The sequence below is a fragment of the Rhinoderma darwinii genome, chromosome 3 (genome assembly GCF_050947455.1).
Source record: "Rhinoderma darwinii isolate aRhiDar2 chromosome 3, aRhiDar2.hap1, whole genome shotgun sequence".
Taxonomy (NCBI): domain Eukaryota; kingdom Metazoa; phylum Chordata; class Amphibia; order Anura; family Rhinodermatidae; genus Rhinoderma; species Rhinoderma darwinii.
Window position 1 is genome coordinate 209,262,102 of NC_134689.1, and position 20,831 is coordinate 209,282,932.

The following is a 20,831-nucleotide window of genomic DNA, read 5'->3' on the forward strand; positions in this document are numbered from 1 at the left end:
GCTACTACAGCGGGACGCCACTGAACACTACGGCAGAGCAGGGAGGTATCTCCCCGCTCTGCCATTAAACAAAAGACATGTATCCCCTCTCCACAGGATAGGGGATACATGTGTGATCGCTGGCAACGATAGGGAGAACGGGGGACTGAAAGTCCCCTAAAGTTCTCCATCACAAACCTCGGACTTCCGGGGTCTGTGTCGGCAGCTCCGTAGAAATGAATGGAGCGCCGGTCGCGCTTGTGCGCATGCGTGACCAGCGCTCCTTTCATTTTTATTGAGCTGCCGACACAGACGCCGGAAGTCAGAGGTGAGTGATGGAGAACTCCCTATCAATGCCAGCGATTACACATGTATCCCCTATCCTGTGGATAGGGGATGCATGTTATTTGTAGGACACACTATAGGTCGCATTTTTTTTGGGGGGGGGGGGCTGCATGGCGTTCCCTACAAGGGGGGGCGCTGTATGGTGTTCCCTGCAGGGGGGGGCGCTGTATGGCGTTCCCTGCAGGGGGGGCTGTATGGCGTTCCCTGCAGGGGGGTGCTGTATGGCGTTCCCTGCAGGGGGGGCTGTATGGCGTTCCCTACAGGGGGGGCTGTATGGCGTTCTCTACAGTGGGGGCTGTATAGCGTTAGCGCCATACAGCCCCCCTGTAGATAACGCCATATAGTCCCCCCTGTAGATAACGCCACATAGTCCCCCCTGTAGATAACGCCACACAGTCCCCCTCTGTAGATAACACCATACAGTCCCCCTCTGTAGATAACGCCATACAGTCCCCCTCTGTAGATAACGCCATACAGTCCCCCTGTAGATAACGCCATACAGTCCCCCTCTGTAGATAACGCCATACAGTCTACAGGGGGGGCTGTATGGCGTTATCTACAGGGGGGGCTGTATGGCGTTATCTACAGGGGGGGGCGCTGTATGGCGTTATCTACAGGGGGACTGTATAGCGTTATCTACAGGGGGGGCTGTAAAAAAGGCACTATCTACAAGGGGGGGGGGGTTGTGTGACACCCAGGGGAGGGGGGGCCCCAGTCAAAAGTTTGCTATGGGGCCCAGTCTTTCCTAGTTACGCCACTGGTAACTTGTCACCCGTAATTTCGGTGAGAGGATTATCAGTTAAAAGGATGTAATAGCTTTTGTCTTGTAATATCCCGAGTGCTTCCGTTTCATAATCTTTGATATTTTGGATCACCGTAGCGCCACCCCTGTCTGCCGAACGGATCACGATATGTTTATTGTGTTTCAGATTTTTTAAAGCTAAGTTTTCGTTATAAGATAAATGTACTTTTATTGGAAAACAGCTTGTCTCCAGATCTTTAACTCCTTAGTGACCAGCAATACGCCTTTTCACGTTCGTCACTAAGGGGCCTTAGGCTAGGCTGACGCCTTTTCACGTGAGCCTAGTCTAAGTCCTGCACGGGTCTCCCGTGCAGGCTGGAGCCGGGGCTCAGCTGTCTGATGACAGCTGAGCTCCTGCTCCAACGCCCACGATCGAAGTTTACTTCGATCGTGGCCGTTTAACCCGTTAAATGCCGCCGTCAATAGCGACCACGGCATTTAACTATGTTTACAGAGGGAGTGAGCTCCCTCTGTCACCCATCGGCGGCCCGCAAATGCAATCGCGGGTCTCTGATGGGGTGTCATGGCAGCCGGGGGCTTGATAAAAGCCCCCAGGTCTGCCCTGGACATATGCCTGTTAGGATGCGCCGGAGGCACGTCCTAATAGATTGCCTGTCAGATTTACACTGACAGGTAATAATGCTCTGGTATACTTAGTATACCAAAGCATTATAGCAGCGATCTGAAGTTCGCACAGTAAAGTCCCTTAGTGGGACTAGTGAAATAAATAATAAATGTGAAATAAAGATTAATAATAAAAATGACAGTAAAAAAATAAATCCATTTTTTTCCATAAAAAGTGGTTTTATTTAGTAAAAGTGTAAAAAAAAAAAAAAGTACACATATATAGTATCGCCGCGATCGTAATGACTCCATTAATAAAGTTAATATGTAATTTAAACCGCAAGGTAAACAGCGTAAAAAAAACCGCAAAAAACAATGGCGAAATTGCCATTTTTTTCCATTGACCCCAAAAAAAGTCATAATAAAAATGAATCAATAAGTGCCATGCACCCCAAAACAGTACCAATCAAAACTACGTCTCGTCCCGCAGAAAACAAGCCCAAAAAATCACTACATAGATGGAAAAATAAAAAAGTTACGGCTCTTGGAAAGCAACGATGCAAAAACAAATAATTTTAGTTCAAAAGTGTTTTCATTGTGCAAAAGTCGTAAAACATAAAAAACCTCTACATATGTGGTATCGCCGTAATCAGACCGACCCATAGAATAAAGGTAACATGTTATTTACACCGCACAGTGAACGGCTTCAATTTAAAAACGCATAGAACAATGGTGGAATTTCAGTTTTTTTTTATAATCCCCCCAAAAAAAGTTTATAAAAGTTAATTAAAAAATTATATGTACCCAAAAATGGTGCTATTAAAGAGTACAACTAATCCAGCAAAAAACAAGTCCTCATACAGCTATGTAAACGAAAAAGTATAAGGGCAGATACAGACGGACGTTGCGTTTTTGCGCGCGCAAACAACGCAGCGTTTTGCGCGCGCAAAAAACATTTGACAGCTGCGTGTGTCATCCGTGTATGATGCGCGGCTGCGTGATTTTCGCGCAGCCGCCATCATAGAGATGAGGCTAGTCGACGCCCGTCACTGTCCAAGGTGCTGAAAGAGCTAACTCTTTCAGCACCCTCGACAGTGAATGCCGAACACAATATCGAAAAACCTGTTGAAAAAAAAGAAACAGTTCGTACTTACCGAGAACTTCCCGGCCGTTGCCTTGGTGACGCGTCCTTGGTGACGCGTCCTTGGTGACGCGCCTCTCGACATCGGGCCCCACCTCCCTGGATGACGCGCCAGTCCATGTGACCGCTGCAGCCTGTGCTTGGCCTGTGATTGGCTGGAGTGAATTGTCATCCCGGGAGGTCAGACTGGAGGAAGAAGCCGGGAGTTATCGGTAAGTCAGAACTTCGTTTTTTTTTTACAGGTTCATGTATATTCGGATCGGAAGTCACTGTCCATGGTACTGAAACAGTTTAACTCTTTCAGCACCATGGACAGTGACTATCTCCTGACGTCGCGTACCGATAATTTTTTTGCCGGGTTCGGCCAAAACTAGTTCGGCCGAACCCGGTGAAGTTCGGTTCGCTTGTCCGGCTTCGCTCATCGCAAAGACACTCCGTTTGGATGTTTGGAAACAGAAAAGCATGTGGTGCTTTTCTGTTTACATTCATCCTTTTGACAGCTGGTGCGCTGTTTCAGTCGGTTCGCACGGAAGTGCTTCCGTGCAACCTGCGTGGCTTTCACGCACCCATTGACTTCAATGGGTGCGTGATGCGCGAAATACGCAGAGTTATTGAACCTGTCGCGCTTTTTGCGCAGCAGACAAACGCTGCGCAAAAAGCACGGACTGTCTGTACTGCCCCATAGTCTTGTATTGGTCCATGCGTGCCGCGTGAAAACCACGCGGCCCGCACGGACCGAATACACGCTCGTGTGAATCCCCCCTAAAAGTTATAGCTCTTTGAATGTGACTATAGAAAAACAAATAAAATAGCTTGGTCATTAGGGCCTAAAATGGGCTGGTCACTAAGGGGTTAAGTACTAGGTGGTGGATTGTATTTATGTAACTCCCTTGATTGGCAATAGGATAATATTTAGATGGGGGTTTGAGATTGGTGCTGAAAGAGCTAACTCTTTCAGCACCCTCGACAGTGAATGCCGAACACAATATCGAAAAACCTGTTGAAAAAAAAGAAACAGTTCGTACTTACCGAGAACTTCCCGGCCGTTGCCTTGGTGACGCGCCTCTCGACATCGGGCCCCACCTCCCTGGATGACGCGCCAGTCCATGTGACCGCTGCAGCCTGTGCTTGGCCTGTGATTGGCTGGAGCTGTCACTTGGACTGAATTGTCATCCCGGGAGGTCAGACTGGAGGAAGAAGCCGGGAGTTATCGGTAAGTCAGAAGTTTTTTTTTTTTTTACAGGTTCATGTATATTCGGATCGGAAGTCACTGTCCATGGTGCTGAAACTATTTAACTCTTTCAGCACCATGGACAGTGACTATCTCCTGACGTCGCGTACCGATAATTTTTTTGCCGGGTTCGGCCAAAACGAGTTCGGCCGAACCCGGTGAAGTTCGGTTCGCTTGTCCGGCTTCGCTCATCGCAAAGACACTCCGTTTGGATGTTCGGAAACAGAAAAGCACGTGGTGCTTTTCTGTTTACATTCATCCTTTTGACAGCTGGTGCGCTGTTTCAGTCGGTTCGCACGGAAGTGCTTCCGTGCAACCTGCGTGGCTTTCACGCACCCATTGACTTCAATGGGTGCGTGATGCGCGAAATACGCAGAGTTATTGAACCTGTCGCGCTTTTTGCGCAGCAGACAAACGCTGCGCAAAAAGCACGGACTGTCTGTACTGCCCCATAGACTTGTATTGGTCCATGCGTGCCGCGTGAAAACCACGCGGCCCGCACGGACCGAATACACGCTCGTGTGAATCCCCCCTAAAAGTTATAGCTCTTTGAATGCGACTATGGAAAAACAAATAAAATAGCTTGGTCATTAGGGCCTAAAATGGGCTGGTCACTAAGGGGTTAAGTACTAGGTGGTGGATTGTATTTATGTAACTCCCTTGATTGGCAATAGGATAATATTTAGATGGGGGTTTGAGATTGGATGATTGAACGGGTCTATTGGAACAGTAGGGAGTTGGATATATGAACCTGTATTGGTTTTCTTCGCTAGTAATTGAAAATGTCTCTTAACCCGTTAGTGACCACCCCATAGTGTTTTTACGGTGGCCACTAACGGGCCTTATTCCGATGCAATAGCCTTTTTACGGCGCTGCATCGGAATAAATAAACAGAGCAGGGATCCGTTAAATCTCCCTGCTCTCAGCTGCCAGATGTAGCCCTCAGTTACCTCTGGCATGACCTAGCAGATGCCTGTCCATTTTATACAGACAGGCATAATACACTGCAATACAGAAGTATTGCAGTGTATTTTAAATGCGATCGGACGATCGCATAGTGAAGTTCCCTAGTGGGCTAGTAAAAAAGTAAAAAAAAAATAATGAAAAACCCAGTTTTCTCCCTTACAAACTGCTTTATTATTAACAAACAAATAAAGTTAAAAAGTTACACATATTTGGTATCGTCGTGTCCATAACGACCCCAACTATAAACTTATTACATCATTTAACCTGCACGGTGAACGTCGTAAAAAATAAAATAAAAAAACTTTCAAAAATTGCTGTTTTCTTTTAATCCAGCTTTAAAAAAAATGTGATAAAAAGTGGTCAAAAAGTCACATCTACTCCAAAATGGTACCGATAAAAACTACAAGTCGTCCCGAAAAAAAAAACCCTCATACAATTGTATCGATGAAAAAATAAAAAAGTTATGGCTCTTCAAATATGGAGAAAAAAAAGTGTTTTCACTGTGTAAAAGTAGTAAAACATATAAAAACTATACAAATTTGGTATCGTTGCAATCGTAACAACCCGCTGAATAAAGTTATTGTTGTGTTTATAGCACACGGTAAACTGCATAATTTTAGGATGCAAAAAAGTCTGGCGAAATTGCAGGTTTTTCTATTCTCCCCCCCAAAAAGTTAATAAAAGTTAATCAATAAATTCTATGTACCCCAAAATGGTGCTATTAAAAATTACAACTCGTCCCGCAAAAAACAAGACCTTATACAGCTATGTCGACGCAGAAATGAAAAGGCTATAGCTCTTTGAATGAGACGATGGAAAAACGTAAAAAATGGCTTGGTCATTAATGTCTAAAATAGGCTGGTCATTAAAAGAAAAAACACCATACCCAGAGCATTTTGAAAAAGACGCCACTGGTCCCAAAAATGCTATCAAAATACCACAAACCAAAATGCTGTGTATGTGGTCTTTCTAATATTTTACCATAGACTTTAAAGTATCATCTGGCCACAGGTTATTGGGAGGGAAAAAAAAAAAGGCAAAAAAAGCGGTGGAAAATGCAGTCGAACACATGAGAAATCGATGTATGTGAAACCATTTACACATTGCATTGGTATAAGGCCTCATGCACACGACCTTAGCCATGTGCCCGGCTGTGATTTTCGGGTCGGCCGGGGGCGGAGTGTCCCCCGCAAATCGCGGGCCGTGCACATGGCCGCGGCCATTATTTGCTATGAGCCTGGACCGCAGAACACGGTCGTAATAAGACTTGTCCGTTCTTTCTGCGGTCCGGGCTCCTGGGCCATGCACGGACCATGGAAACCACGGTCGTGTGCATGGCCCCGAAGGAATGAATGGGGCCGCAATTCTCCTGGGGATTTTCGGGGGGAATTGCGACTGCAAAAGCACGTTCGTGAGCATGGGGCCCAAGGCCTCATGCAGACAAGCGTGTTTTTGCGGCCGCAATTCCATGGGCCCATGCACAGGACTGTGATTTCCACGGTCGATGCATTGCCCGGGAGCCTGGACCGCAAAACAATAGGACATGTCCTATATGGGTCACATTTTGCGGTCCAGGCCCATTAAAATGAATGTACTTGACCATGTGCACAGCTCGTGATTTATGGCCGGCTCGCGGATGACACTCCGCGGTTGTCCGAGCCACAAATCACAGGCCGTGCACACCATAATGGTCATGCGCATGAGGCCTTTATCTTTCCATTATATTTCCCCTGTGTTCTGGTTTTAGCTTCAAAATAACTTTGTAAATGCTGTCAAATCTGCAGTGTGTAAATGAGGCCTTATAGTTAATAGGTAACGTGATGACGCTGCGTTCCACACCTCCTTTTCATTATTTTCTTCACAAACGCCTATTGGCTGTTGTAGCCTCTGACCACACCCCGTTTTCTCCACCTCTCCCCCGCCCTAAGATGGCCGTTCGATCAACCGCTCATTGAGTTTGTGATGGGCAAAAGGGTTGGGTTTCCACGCCCATTTTTCCTGTATGTTCGACCAGCCAATGGGATTCAGAAAGAGAGCCTCGTCGGCCAATAGGCAGGGCACTGGGGCGGGGTCCCGGTGTTGCGTGTTCCGGTGCATCCTTAGAGTGAGTGTCGGTGTTGGGAGGTGCGCGTATCTCTAGGAAGGGACGGCAGCACATTGCATCCCCTCTTCCGACTGAGGCAAATGAGAAGGAAGGGGCTGTTCCGCATGGCGAGGGGCTAGGAGGAAAGCGGCTGTTCCCCACCCTGACAGAGACCCAGGTGGCAGGAGCTGGCTCTTTATTTTGCACTGGAGCAGTTAGGTGTCAACGGGGAGGCTTGTGACTGGCAGAGTGGAGTAAGGAGCCAGCATGGACCAAGTGGAAATCTTACAGACTTTCATTCAGAAAGTGCAGGCCATGAACAACAAGGACCAAAATGGGGAGGACAACTTCGCCTTTGACTTCATGGTAAGAGCGGCGGGTGGCTCACGGGTTCCGGGCGTGTGACTGGTGTTTTATGGCATGTTCCTGGAGTGTGACGTGCACACACAACTGAGAGGACGTGTGTGATAACGCGGGACGTGTGCACTCTCCTCACTCATCGTTACTATGCATTTATCTGTATATTGGGGGGCTGCATGTTGAGCTATTTGAGGGGCGGACCCCTCCCCTCGTCCTTCCTCCCTCCGCTCCCCCTCCCTCCTTCCTTCCTGATCACTTCATGGATTACTGCCTGCAGCTTTATGGGGAGGGTGGATTTCATCAGAGCTTCCTGCACACTGGTTTCCTCCTCCGACCTGCGTCTTACTTCATCATTATTGCTCCTATTAGTAGAATGGCAGGAAGTGCTGTATCGATTAACCCATTTGTGGAGCAGATGTGATTGCAGTGGTTTTCAATGCTCTCATTGTAAGGAGATATGGGCAGAGTTAAGTGACCCACCCTAAGCCTCTGTACTTCTGAGGATCACACAGCTAGGACAGTATGTGACCAGCTTATTAGACTGGTCTTTGTCACCCATTATCAGGCAGACCATTCTATAGACTGTCCCTTACAATGACATTCCAGTTGTCATTGATATGTGCGGTGCACATGGGACGCTTTCTATTCTCATCAAAGTGCTCTTCCCCCAAACCCTGTCCCTGCCTTGTGTCAAACAGCCGGCCCCACCCCCATGTAACACAGCCAGTCCTGCATTGTGTCAGATGCTCCTTGCTGATGGGCACATGGGCTCTCTGTCTCCTTACTGATTGGTTGGACCACACTTTATGGATCATTCTCAGACTACACACTTTAGATATTTACTAGATATGAGTTGGATGGCAGGAAGGAAGTTTTCAATATCCTTATGATGTCGTCGTAGCGATGTGAACCAGTCCTCTTCAATATTATTAGGATTTCAGGCTCTTGATGTGGACCTGTCTGCTTCAGTCTCGTTAGGATGTCAATGTTCTTATATGGACCAGTGTTCAGTATTAATAGGATGTCAGTGTACAGATATGGACCAGTCCACATCAGTATCATTAGGATGTCAGTGTACAGATATGGACCAGTCCTCATCGGTATCATTAGGATGTCAGTGTACAGATATGGACCAGTCCTCATCAGTATCATTAGGATGTCAGTGTACAGATATGGACCAGTCCTCATCGGTATCATTAGGATGTCAGTGTACAGATATGGACCAGTCCTCATCAGTATCATTAGGATGTCAGTGTACAGATATGGACCAGTCCTCATCAGTATCATTAGGATGTCAGTGTACAGATATGGACCAGTCCTCATCGGTATCATTAGGATGTCAGTGTACAGATATGGACCAGTCCTCATCAGTATCATTAGGATGTCAGTGTACAGATATGGACCAGTCCTCATCGGTATCATTAGGATGTCAGTGTACAGATATGGACCAGTCCTCATCAGTATCATTAGGATGTCAGTGTACAGATATGGACCAGTCCTCATCGGTATCATTAGGATGTCAGTGTTCAGATATGGACCAGTCCACATCAGTATCATTAGGATGTCAGTATTCAGATATGGACCGGTCCTCTTCAGTATCATTAGGATGTCAGTGTGCAGATACGGACCGGTCATCTTCAGTATCAATAGGATGTCAGTGTACAGATATGGACCGGTCCTCTTCAGTATTAATAGGATGTCAGTGTACAGATATGGACCGGTCCTCTTCAGTGTTAATGGGATGTCCGTGTACAGATATGGACCAGTCCTCTTCAGTGTTAATGGGATGTCAGTGTTCAGATGTGGTCCAGTCCTCTTCAGTATCAATAGGATGTCAGTGTTTAGATATGGACCGGTCCTCTTCAGTATCATTAGGATGTCATTGTGCAGATACGGACCGGTCATCTTCAGTATTAATAGGATGTCAGTGTGCAGATACGGACAGGTCATCTTCAGTATTAATAGGATGTCAGTGTACAGATATGGACCAGTCCTCTTCAGTGTTAATGGGATGTCCATGTACAGATATGGTCCAGTCCTCATCGGTATCATTAGGATGTCAGTGTACAGATATGGACCAGTCCTCATCAGTATCATTAGGATGTCAGTGTACAGATATGGACCAGTCCTCATCAGTATCATTAGGATGTCAGTGTACAGATATGGACCAGTCCTCATCGGTATCATTAGGATGTCAGTGTTCAGATATGGACCAGTCCACATCAGTATCATTAGGATGTCAGTATTCAGATATGGACCGGTCCTCTTCAGTATCATTAGGATGTCAGTGTGCAGATACGGACCGGTCATCTTCAGTATTAATAGGATGTCAGTGTACAGATATGGACCGGTCCTCTTCAGTGTTAATGGGATGTCCGTGTACAGATATGGACCAGTCCTCTTCAGTGTTAATGGGATGTCAGTGTTCAGATGTGGTCCAGTCCTCTTCAGTATCAATAGGATGTCAGTGTTTAGATATGGACCGGTCCTCTTCAGTATCATTAGGATGTCATTGTGCAGATACGGACCGGTCATCTTCAGTATTAATAGGATGTCAGTGTGCAGATATGGACCAGTCCTCTTCAGTATTAATGGGATGTCAGTGTTCAGATGTGGTCCAGTCCTCTTCAGTATCATTAGGATGTCCGTGTACAGATATGGACCAGTCCTCTTCAGTATTAATGGGGTGTCAGTGTTCAGATGTCGTCCAGTCCTCTTCAGAATCATTAGGATGTCCGTGTACAGATGTGGTCCAGTCCTCGTCAGTATTAATGGGATGTCAGTGTCCAGATGTGGTCCAGTCGTCACTACCAGGATGTCAGGCTGTTGATATGGACCAGTCTGCTTCATTATTGAAAGCTCTAAATATTTCTGCTAGTTGTTATAAAGCATGTTCTGCTATGTGACAGCTACACTACCCAACCATCACTCTACAGTAATGCTTCCTACACTGGTTGTCATATGGCCCAGAATATATAACCTATGTTTGCAAATACATGTTATATTTTTATACTGATCACAGACTCTACATGGAGAATGGTGCAGGTAAAACCATGTAGCTCTGTTATTAAATAAGTTTTCTGATGTGAAGTATGTTCTGTGGCCAGTTTTATATGTGATCATCGCTTAGAAATGGTAAGATTTAACTCTGGATCTGAATAAAGAATGTCTCGGTCCTGAGAATATTCTCTGACTCATGGCCTCTAGCAACTCTTTGTATACTCTCAGCCACGAATCTAGGACATTTTTGGGATCGGTTAATGAAAACCCAACCTAATAATTTAAGGCTAAATGCACTACCCACTGATAAAAGTATGTCCTAAGCTTCCATGTTATTAAAGATTACAATGAGATATGCATATCTATGCCGTCTATCTATACAGGCACAACCGAGTAGAAAGTTGTCGCTATTGCACCTTTCTTCACATGAAATTGTCCATAGCCTGTGGGTGTCTGAGACAGAAATTACAATGTGAGTGGAGGCGGCTTTTTATGGCACAATGTGGATGGAATATGTTGGAGGTGACCTATTCCACATTGCAAACTTTCATTGTAAATGAACTTTGTCACTATGTAATGTCTGATATTGTTTGTTTCATGTTCCCTCTAAATTGTAAAGTGCTGCGTAATATGTTGGCGCTATATGAATAAAGATTATTATTATTAGACTAAGGCCTCATGCACACGAATGTATTTTTGTCCTTCCGTAAATACGGGTCCGGTGTCACACGTATTCGACCCGTATTGCACCCGTATTTACGGGGCACATTTTCGCTGCAAAATTGCACTGCACTAATCGGCAGCCCCTTCTCTCTATCAGTGTAGGATAGAGAGAAGGGGCAGCCCTTTCCGAGGTAAAAGAAATTAATACTTACCTGGCCGTTGCCTTGGTGACGCATCCCTCTCGACATCCAGCCCGACCTCCCTGGATGACGCGGCAGTCCATGTGACCGCTGCATCCTGTGATTGGCTGCAGCGGTCACTTGGGCTGAAATTTCATCTCGGTAGGCCGGACTGGAGGAAGAAGCAGGGAGTTCTGAGTAAGTATGAACGTCGTCTTCTTTTTTTTTTTTTTTTTTTTTTTTTTTTTTTTTTTACAGGTTGATTTATATTGTGATCGGAAGTCACTGTCCTGGGTGCTGAATCAGTTACTGCCGATCAGTTAACTCTCAGCACCCTGGATAGTGACTATTTACTGACGTCGCCTAGCAACGCTCCCGTAATTATGGGTGCACACACGTAGTCACCCGTAATTACGGGAGCACCATAGACTTCTATGGGCCTGCCCGTGCCATAATTACGGCCTAAAATAGGACATGTTCTATATTTTTCAACGGCATGGGCACATTCCCGTAAGCATACGGGGAGGTACCCGTGGCTAATAGAACTCTATGGGCCCGTAATTACGGGCGTTTTTACGTTCGTGTGCATGGGGCCTAAGGCTGGGTTCACACGTTTTTTTCACGAGTTTTTTGCAGGCGGAAAATCTGCCTCCAAATTCAGTTTGGAAGTTGAGGCAGATTTTCCTCTGCCTGCATGCCGATTTTCGCTGCGTTTTTCGCCCGCGGCCATTGAGCGCCGCGGGCATAAAACGCAGCAAAATATGCTTTCTCTGCCTCCCATTGATGTCAATAGGAGGTCAGAGGCGTAACCGCGCGAATATAGGGCATGTCCCTTTCTCCCACGAGTCGGTTTTACCGCTCGCGTGAGAAAACCGCCTCCCATTGAAATCAATGGTAGGCATCTTCGGACGTTTTTTGGCGAGTTTTACTGAGCGGCTTCCGCGCCAAAAAACTTTGTGAACCTAGCCTTACCCTTTTTAACAAGGCTACCTAGTCTTTGATCATGATCATTGGGCTTCCCAGATTCCTGCTGATGAAAACCTGTGACTTGTCTGTTGTCAAAAACTGGAGGTACACTTTAACCCCTTAAGGATACAACCAATTTTGGCCTTGAGGACAGAACGTTTTTAGTACATTTCCCTCTTTGCATCCCGGGGCTCATAACCTTTTATTTTTTGTGCGACGTAGCTGTATGAGACTTTGTTTTCTTTACGGGACAAGTCCTACTTTACGTGGGTGCCATTTTTTTGGTACGTTTACGTTATCGTTTAATTTATAAAAATACAAATTTTGCACACTGATCATCGTAAATAATGTTATGCATTTGTTGTACAGGTTGTTACAGTTGTGGCGATATCAAATATGTGTGTATTTCATGTTTTGGGCTTATATTTTATAAAGTGTATTAATGAAAAAAAATTTTTTATTACTGTGTATTTTTTTTATTTTTTTACAGATTATTATTATTTTTTTAATCCCATAGAGGGATTTCTCATTTTTTATTTTTTAACTTTAATGTACTGGCATATCTATATGCCAGTACATTAGCCTGTGTGCTGATTATACACAGGCAATTGTAAGGCCATAACTCAGTATGCCCTAACAGGAAATAAGGTCAGACAGCCCCGGGGTCCTTCAATGGACCCTGGGCTGTCTGGTCATACAAGGTATGGGCCTCGATCGTGTCACAGGGATTTCCTGTGACGGGATTAAAGTTCCCTTTCTCATTTTCACTTTGTATGCCGCCGTCCGCTTTGATCGTGGCATTCAAGGGGTTAATGGCGGAGAGAAGGTTTCTCGTCTCTCCGCTGTTAGGGTATGTGCACACAAAATAAAAAACATCTCAAAATACGGAGCTGTTTTCAAGGGAAAACAGCTCCTGATTTTCAGACGTTTTTTTTATTAAGCCAATGAAAAACTGTTCCAAAAACGTCACAAGAAGTGACATGCACTTCTTCTTTTTCGCGGTCGTTTTTCAAAACGGCTGTGTAAAAAGACGGCCCGTCGGAACAGACCGCAGATGTTTGGAGGCGTTCTGCTTCCAATTTTGCGGCCCGAAAATAGGCCGTGTGAACATACCCTTAGAGCGAGACTGCGGCTGTGTATTCTAGCTGTTGCCCCGCTCCTGATCACGTGGACACCCTGTCACACAGGACGAGAATGCTCATCCTAATGCGGCAAGCACCTGCCACTCAGGACGATTATTCCCATCCTGCGTCCTCAATCAGTTAAAGGCTATGTACACCTTTCCGAATTCAAATTTTTTTTTTCCTAAATAAATACTGAATAAAAACAATCAAGCAGAGATCTTCAGAATGAGGAGGAAGTAAAACGAAGTATATTAGAAAGGTACATAACTTAAAAAAATTGACATAAATTTACAAAATTTGGATAACTCCGTTAAAGCGTACGTTACTTATATTTTTTTTTCTTTTTCACAAATTGGTAGTACATTTCAATATATAAATGTTCAGAAAGTTGCATACTCACAAATAAACCAGATGGGTAGGAGGAAGCTTTACAGGAGTAGACATCTGATTGGTCAGAGCACAGACAGCTCTTCTGTCACACCAGGAGGAATCCCCCCCCCCCCCCCCTCAACATCTACAGAAACCAGTAGAGGCAAGGAAAAGTCGCAAAATAGGACAGATATACAATACAGCAAGAATGTATATGTACTGTATATCTAATACACATCTACAACTGCCTAAGGAAGGATTGGGACTTTTTTCTTTTCTTTTTTTTTTATGATAGGTGCTGTTCTACCAAAAAGCAGGACCGTCTGTCACAGGGGGGACTTGAGGGGGGTTTTTGCTGAAACACTACCCACATGTCAGATTAGATTTAACAGTGTGATCTCATGTCGCCATTCCAATGGGTGTTCACATCAGGCTATTACTAGGTAAGCAAGACGTAGGGAATAGATAGAAGGGAGTATTCATGATCAACCCACAATGGGTTTGCTTGTTTGTCTGTAACCATGTAGACTCATAGTAGCTGGGCATACATAAAAGTGGTATATTTTTAATCTAGGCTATTTTTCAAAATGACTGCATAGAACTGAAGTGTGTTGCCACTACTACCCACAACCTTCTTCCTACACGGCAATAGAAATATTTAAGGGAAGGAGCACTAACAAACATGCAGGGTCTGAAGGGATTTAATGCACAGCAAGCCAGCTGTGCTGTGTAATCTGGTAGTAGTACCAAGTAAATTACCCAAAGTAATGCCTATGCGTGTTTCAAAGAAGCAACTGTGCCAGTTCAGTAATAACCCAAGAATTGCAATATCTTGCCCCTGTGATCAATGCTTTCTGTTAGGCCAGGATCGCACACACAAGGTTTGGAGACCGTTTTATTTTTTGCCAAAGTCAGAATTGGATCCAAAAGGAAGGACCAATATAGAGAAAAGTCTGATGCATCTCCTTTCTTTTGTGTCCACTTCTGACTTTCTCTAAAAATATAGCCAAAAACCGCATCAAAATCTGCATCAAAACTGTATGTGTGATCCTGGCCTTAAAGGAATAGTGTCACGAAATATTTTTTTTTAACATCAGTTTGATTTTAGTCTTTTATTAAAAACTTTTATATTGTGTGTTTGTGTTTTAACTTTTTTTTATTTTTACACTTTTTCTTTCCTATGGGGGCTGCCATTTTTTACTCCATTTCTGTATGTGTCGATTAACGACACATGCAGACATGGAATACGGCAGCTCCAGTCCCATAGTGAATGCGAACGGGGCCCGTTCCATCCACTATGGTGTACGCCGTCTGTGTGGGAACGGCGCATGCGCCGCTCCCACACAGTCCAAGTTGAACTGTGCGCCGTCCGGCGCCATTTTCCTGTGGACCGGAAGTCGCGGCCGGACAGTAAGATTACTACTTCCGGTCGCGGCTTCCGGACTTGTGCACATGGAGCAGCGGCAGCAGACGGAGCGGAGGGAGCGGCGGCGACTGGAGCAGGTAAGTTATTTCTATGTATGTTCGTGTTTCAGTGTGTTTTACTAGTGTATGTAAACCTTCCACACTGTGTGTTAGCTCAAAAAATGGCGACACACAGTGTAGGAGGTTTGACCGTTCAATCCCCTCGTTTCTCCCGGCACTAGCCAGGATAAAGGAGGGGGGGATTCTGAGAGCTCACTAGAGCGAGGGATTTTTTCCCAATTTTGCAGCATAAAGCAATGTGGTTGCTTTACCACATGCAATGCTGCAATTTTGGGAATGGCTCCATCTAGTGACCAGCACTGGGAAATATTATAAATTCGAATCTAATTTATAATATTTCCTGACTCGTGAAAAAAAAAATAAAAAATTAGAACAATGTTTAATCACCTATCCACTAACTGTTTAACTAAAAAAAAAATACATTCTTCTTATGTCGACCCTAAAGGTAATGTCCTGGAATATCCAGGGGCTAGGGCAGTCTCGTAAAAGGACAGCGATTTTTGCACATATTTGGTCCACCACACATTTTGTATCTTCAGGAGACCCATTTAACACCAGATACTATTGGGAGGTTACAAAAGTCATGTGTTCAGTGGGCCCGTCATTCGTTTCATACCACATATTCACGTGGGGTGTCGATATTGGTGCATCGCTCAGTCAGATGGGAGGTGTCCCGGATTCTCTCTGATAGTGAGGGTAGATACATTTTTGTGCATGCTTATATTAACTGTATACCTTTTTATGCTTCTTTGGGTGTACCTCCCTCCGCCGGCTACTTTATCTGTGTTACAACTTGCTGTGAATTTTGTCCAGTTATCCTGAGGCTAAGGTTTTATGTATGGGAGATTATAATATGCTCTTGGATCAGACTCTTGATAAATTTCATAGGTCAGGGGGGCTCCGGTGTCGTTGAATCCTGCATAGACTAATAACTGAGTTGGGGTGGTTGGAGTTATGGAGGGTTCGACATCCTAGTGTCGAGGAATATTCTTACTTTACCCCTCCAGAGGTGCCTTGTCTAGGATAGATTACATGTTCGTGTCCCCCTCGGTGGTTCCTATGGCCACTAATGTTGAGTATGCCCCTGATTTAAGTGGATACATATAAAAGTCTCGGAATGGCCTAGTCAAAGCCCAGACCTCAACCCAGTTAAGAATCTGTGGTATGACTTGAAGACTGCACCAAGGCATCCCATCTAACCTGGGAGTTGGAGCAGTTTTGCCTGGAAGTATCGACAAAAATTCCAGTGTCTAGATGTGCTGAGCTTATAGAGACAAACCCCAAGAGACTTACATCTGTAACTGTAGCAAAAGGTGGCTCCACCAAGTGTTTACTTTCAGGGGGTGAATACTTATGCACAATAATGTTTTATTCACATGAATGTGTTAAATGTCTGTGTGTCGGCTGTTGAAACAACGGCCGTCGCACGGACCTATATAATTCAATGTGGTCATTCACACGGCCGTTGTTTCAATGGACACTGTGTGGAGGGTCTGTAAGAAAATAGGACATGTCCTATTTTTTCACGCATCACTCCATAGACTCTAGTCTGATATCGCATCCTGCAGAGCACAGACCATTGAAATAAATGGTAATGCAAACGGAATCTCTGGTTTCAGTTTGCCTTTCCGTTGATGGGTTCCTCCGATGGAAAGGTCTGATGGAACCTGTCAATGGAAACCGAACGCTGATGTGAACAGGCCCTTACTCAAGGCTATAATGCAACAAAACGGGAAGAACACCAATGGTTAATTGCTTTCACAAGGCACTGTAAGGGTATGTTCACACAGCTTATTTTCGGCCGTCTTTCGGGCCGTAAACGGCCGCAAAATTAGAAGCAGAGCGCCTCCAAACATCTGCCCATTGATTTCAATGGGAAATACGGCGTTCTGTTTCCGACGGGCCGTTTTTTTTACGCGGCCGTTTTTAAAAACGATTGCGTAAATAAATGCCCGAAAAAGAAGTGCATGTCACTTATTGAGCTGTTTTTGGAGCCGTTTTTCATTCTCTATAGAAAAACCGCTCCAAAAACAGCCGTGAAAAACGCGAGTTGCTAAAAAAAGGCTGAAAATCAGGAGCTGCTTTCCCTTGAAAACTGCTCCGTATTTTCAGACGTTTTTTAGTAAGCGTGTGAACATAGCCTCAGTGTGTATTCACATGGCGCGATTTTTGCTTTGTGGCCAAAACCGCATTGTGTGAATACAATTGAGGATAAAACAAATCTATTGTCTTAATTTAGGGAAATATAGTTCTGTGTAATAAAGTTTGCATCAAAGGTGGGAGTATTCACTCACGCCGTCTACTTTTTTTTTACTTATGTCTTAGAAATGTAAGGGTATGTGCACACACACTAATTACGTCCGTAATTGACAGACGTATTTCGGCCGCAAGTCCCGGACCGAACACAGTGCAGGGAGCCGGGCTCCTAGCATCATACTTACGATGTACGATGCTAGGAGTCCCTGCCTCTCCGTGGAACTACTGTCCCGTACTGAAAACATGATTACAGTACGGGACAGTTGTCCTGCAGAGAGGCAGGGACTCCTTATGTCATACATAACTATGATGCTAGGAGCCCGGCTCCCTGCACTGTGTTCGGTCCGGGACTTGCGGCCGAAATACGTCCGTCAATTACGGACGTAATTAGTGTGTGTGTACATACCCTAAGGGTTAGGAACGCAGTGTTTTCAGGTGTATTTCCGGGCGCTTACGCCTCGAAAAACGCCTGAAAAAATGGAAGCTGAATGCCTATGAATGTCTGCCCATTGAAATCGATTGGATAAAACAGCATTTAGTTCATACGGGCGTCTTATTACGCCGCGGTTTTAAAAAGACACTCCGTATAAAGAAGTGCATGTCACTTCTCGAGGCATTTTTTTGGAGCTGATTTTCCATTGCACACTATGAAAAACGCCTCAAAAGAAGCTCCAAATTAGGGTATGTTCATACAGAGTTTTTTGCAGACAGAAAATTCTGCCTGGAAAAATCAGCTTCAGTTTTTTGTAAGTGGTTTTGCACCACACGCGTTTTTTTTTTTTTTTGTTTTTTTTAGGCTTTTTTTTTTTTTTTTAGCCCTTCTCCAACAGAGATGGAATAACCGTGAGCGATTTTTGCCGGCAAACGCGTCAAAAAACATGTTTATTTCCATCTTTCATTGATTTCAATGGGCTTTTTGAGGCGGAAACTGCCTCCAGATAGGGCATCAAAAATAAATAGTTCCCACAGCATTAGACTGCAGGTGGGTGCACGCCTCAATTGGACCTGGTCTACGGTCCTCAATATCAGGCAGACAAAAATGGAGAGTGAATTTTACACTGCCCATCCATGGAACTAGTAGAGCAGTTTTTTCCAAGATGGCCACCACGATGTGTGCAATTCAGTGCGCATGCGCGGGAACTACTTGCAATCTCGCACGATTTTGCGATGTACTGCAGGTGGGGATTGCAGCTCCAATACACGTGTGTGAAATACGCTGCATTCGCACATGGACATCTGAAACCAAGAGGAATTCGTCCTTCCGGTTTGTGTAAATGACAGGTTGGAATGATTTCAATTATTATATACAACTGGGTGAGTTATTATGCTATTAACCCTTTTTTTGATACCAGGACTGTCTTTTCTTTGTTTCAGTTCCTTAATCACCACTATGTATGTTTACATTGTCACTGGCATTTTTGTCTGTAACTTCACATTGCATTTTGGCGCGGAAACCGCTCAGTAAAACTCGCCAAAAATGCCTCCCATTGATTTCAATGGGAGGCGGAGATGGTTTTCTCACGCGAGCGGTAAAACCGGCTCGTGGGAGAAAGAAGGGACATGCCCTATATTCGCGTGGTTACACCTCTGACCTCCCATTGACATCAATAGGAGGCAGAGAAAGCATATTTCGCTGCGTTTTATGCCCGCGGTGCTCAATGGCCACGGGCGAAAAACGCAGCGAAAATCGGCATGCAGACAGAGGAAAATCTGCCTCAAACTTCCAAACGGAATTTTGAGGCAGATTTTCCGCCTGCAAAAAACTCGTGAAAAAACGTGTGAACCCAGCCTTAGGCGTCATGCACACGAACGTAAAAACGCCCGTAATTACGTCCCCCATAGTTATATTGGCCACGGGTACCTCCCCGTATACTTACGGGAAGGAGCCCGTGCCGTTGAAAAATATAGAATATGTCCTATTTTAGGCCGTAATTACGGCACGGGCAGCCCATAGAAGTCTATGGGGCTCCCGTAATTACGGGTGACTACGTGTTTGCACCCGTAATTACGGGAGCGTTGCTAGGCGACGTCAGGGGATAGTCACTGTCCAGGGTGCTGAAAGAGATAAACGATCGGCAGTAACTCTTTCAGCACCCTGAACAGTGACTACCGATCACAATATAGATCAACCTGTAAAAAAAAGATGTTCATACTTACCCAGAACTCCCTGCTTCTTCCTCCAGTCCGGCCTCCCGGGATGACGTTTCAGCCCATGTGACCGCTGAGGCCAATCACAGGCTGCAGCGGTCACATGGACTGCCGCGTCATCCAGGGAGGTCGGGCTGGGGATCCATATCTCGGTTGGAGTGACTGCCCATATTTTCAGCTGTCCCCACAGCCAGGATATCGCCGCTGTACATCAGTATATAATCCATTTCATTCCTGCATGAACCTCATCCCTGCTGTAGCTGCATTTCAAAAAGCTGAAACTTTTATTTTATGGTATATAATCCATTTCATTCCTGCATGAACCTCATCCCTGCTGTAGCTGCATTTCAAAAAGCTGAAACTTTTATTTTATGGTACTCTGCTTTCCTGTCTTGCTATATAGTCTAATGTTATCTCAAAGTTTTGTCAAAGTGTTTGATCGTCGTTAAGTTTTATGATCATCCAGACCTGCTAGTTTGTTTGTTTATCTCTGCATAGCTTTTTCACCTCATGTGTCTAGTTGATTTGATTAATAGCTGAACGAGCTTAATTAGGCCTAGATCTGATCATCTACTCCCCTATAAATTTAGATGTAGCATATGGGGAAGGCACTCGTGCAGGGGGGCACGACGGCAGAAGTCATCTCTGTGTAAGTGTCATACTGTCAAAGTGTCCTGGCAGTTATACATGCCAGTTGGACAGGGTCAGTGACAGGTAAGCTGCATTACCAAACCAGACAAACTAGCCCACGCTCTCAATATTAGATTTCTAACTATCTGTAAACAAACATGTTTGCCACCGCTCTCATCATTATAGCTGCTCTTGGTTTTCAATCCTATCGCCCATTTAAGACTTGCCCAAACACAGTCTACATCAGTCCTTCTATCCTGGCCTCACCCATGTACAGCTCCCATTCACTATTCACTTTCCTCAGTCAACTTAACCCATCTCATCCCACTGCCCAACATAAAAAACACTCACATAAATCACAGAACCATCTGCTGTCTCTCTCCATTCTCCTGCTACTATCTGCAGGGGACATCTCTCCCAACCCTGGCCCTCCCTTTTCTTCTGCCAAGCTCAACCACTTACCTGCCACACATAGAAACCCTGCAAATCTTCTTGCCATTCCTTGTATGTCTTCTCCTGTCTCTTTTAACTGTGCTCTCT

General features: G+C 45.0%; 1 protein-coding gene across 3 annotated transcripts in view; it reads left to right on the plus strand.

Annotated features, from left to right (window-relative positions):
* Positions 1-7,013: 7,013 nt before the first annotated feature.
* The window catches only part of PTPN12 (protein tyrosine phosphatase non-receptor type 12), a 101,911-nt gene continuing 88,093 nt past the window's right edge, over positions 7,014-20,831 (plus strand). For 2 of the 3 annotated variants that reach the window (XR_012882408.1, XM_075857338.1), the window contains exon 1: positions 7,017-7,477. Coding sequence is in view for 2 of the 3 variants with exons in the window: in XM_075857338.1 (XP_075713453.1) it covers positions 7,379-7,477 (99 nt within the window). In the remaining variant the exon portion in view is untranslated. Of the gene's footprint in view, positions 7,478-20,831 lie in introns of all 3 variants that reach the window. The other variant, XM_075857339.1, reaches the window with a different exon arrangement.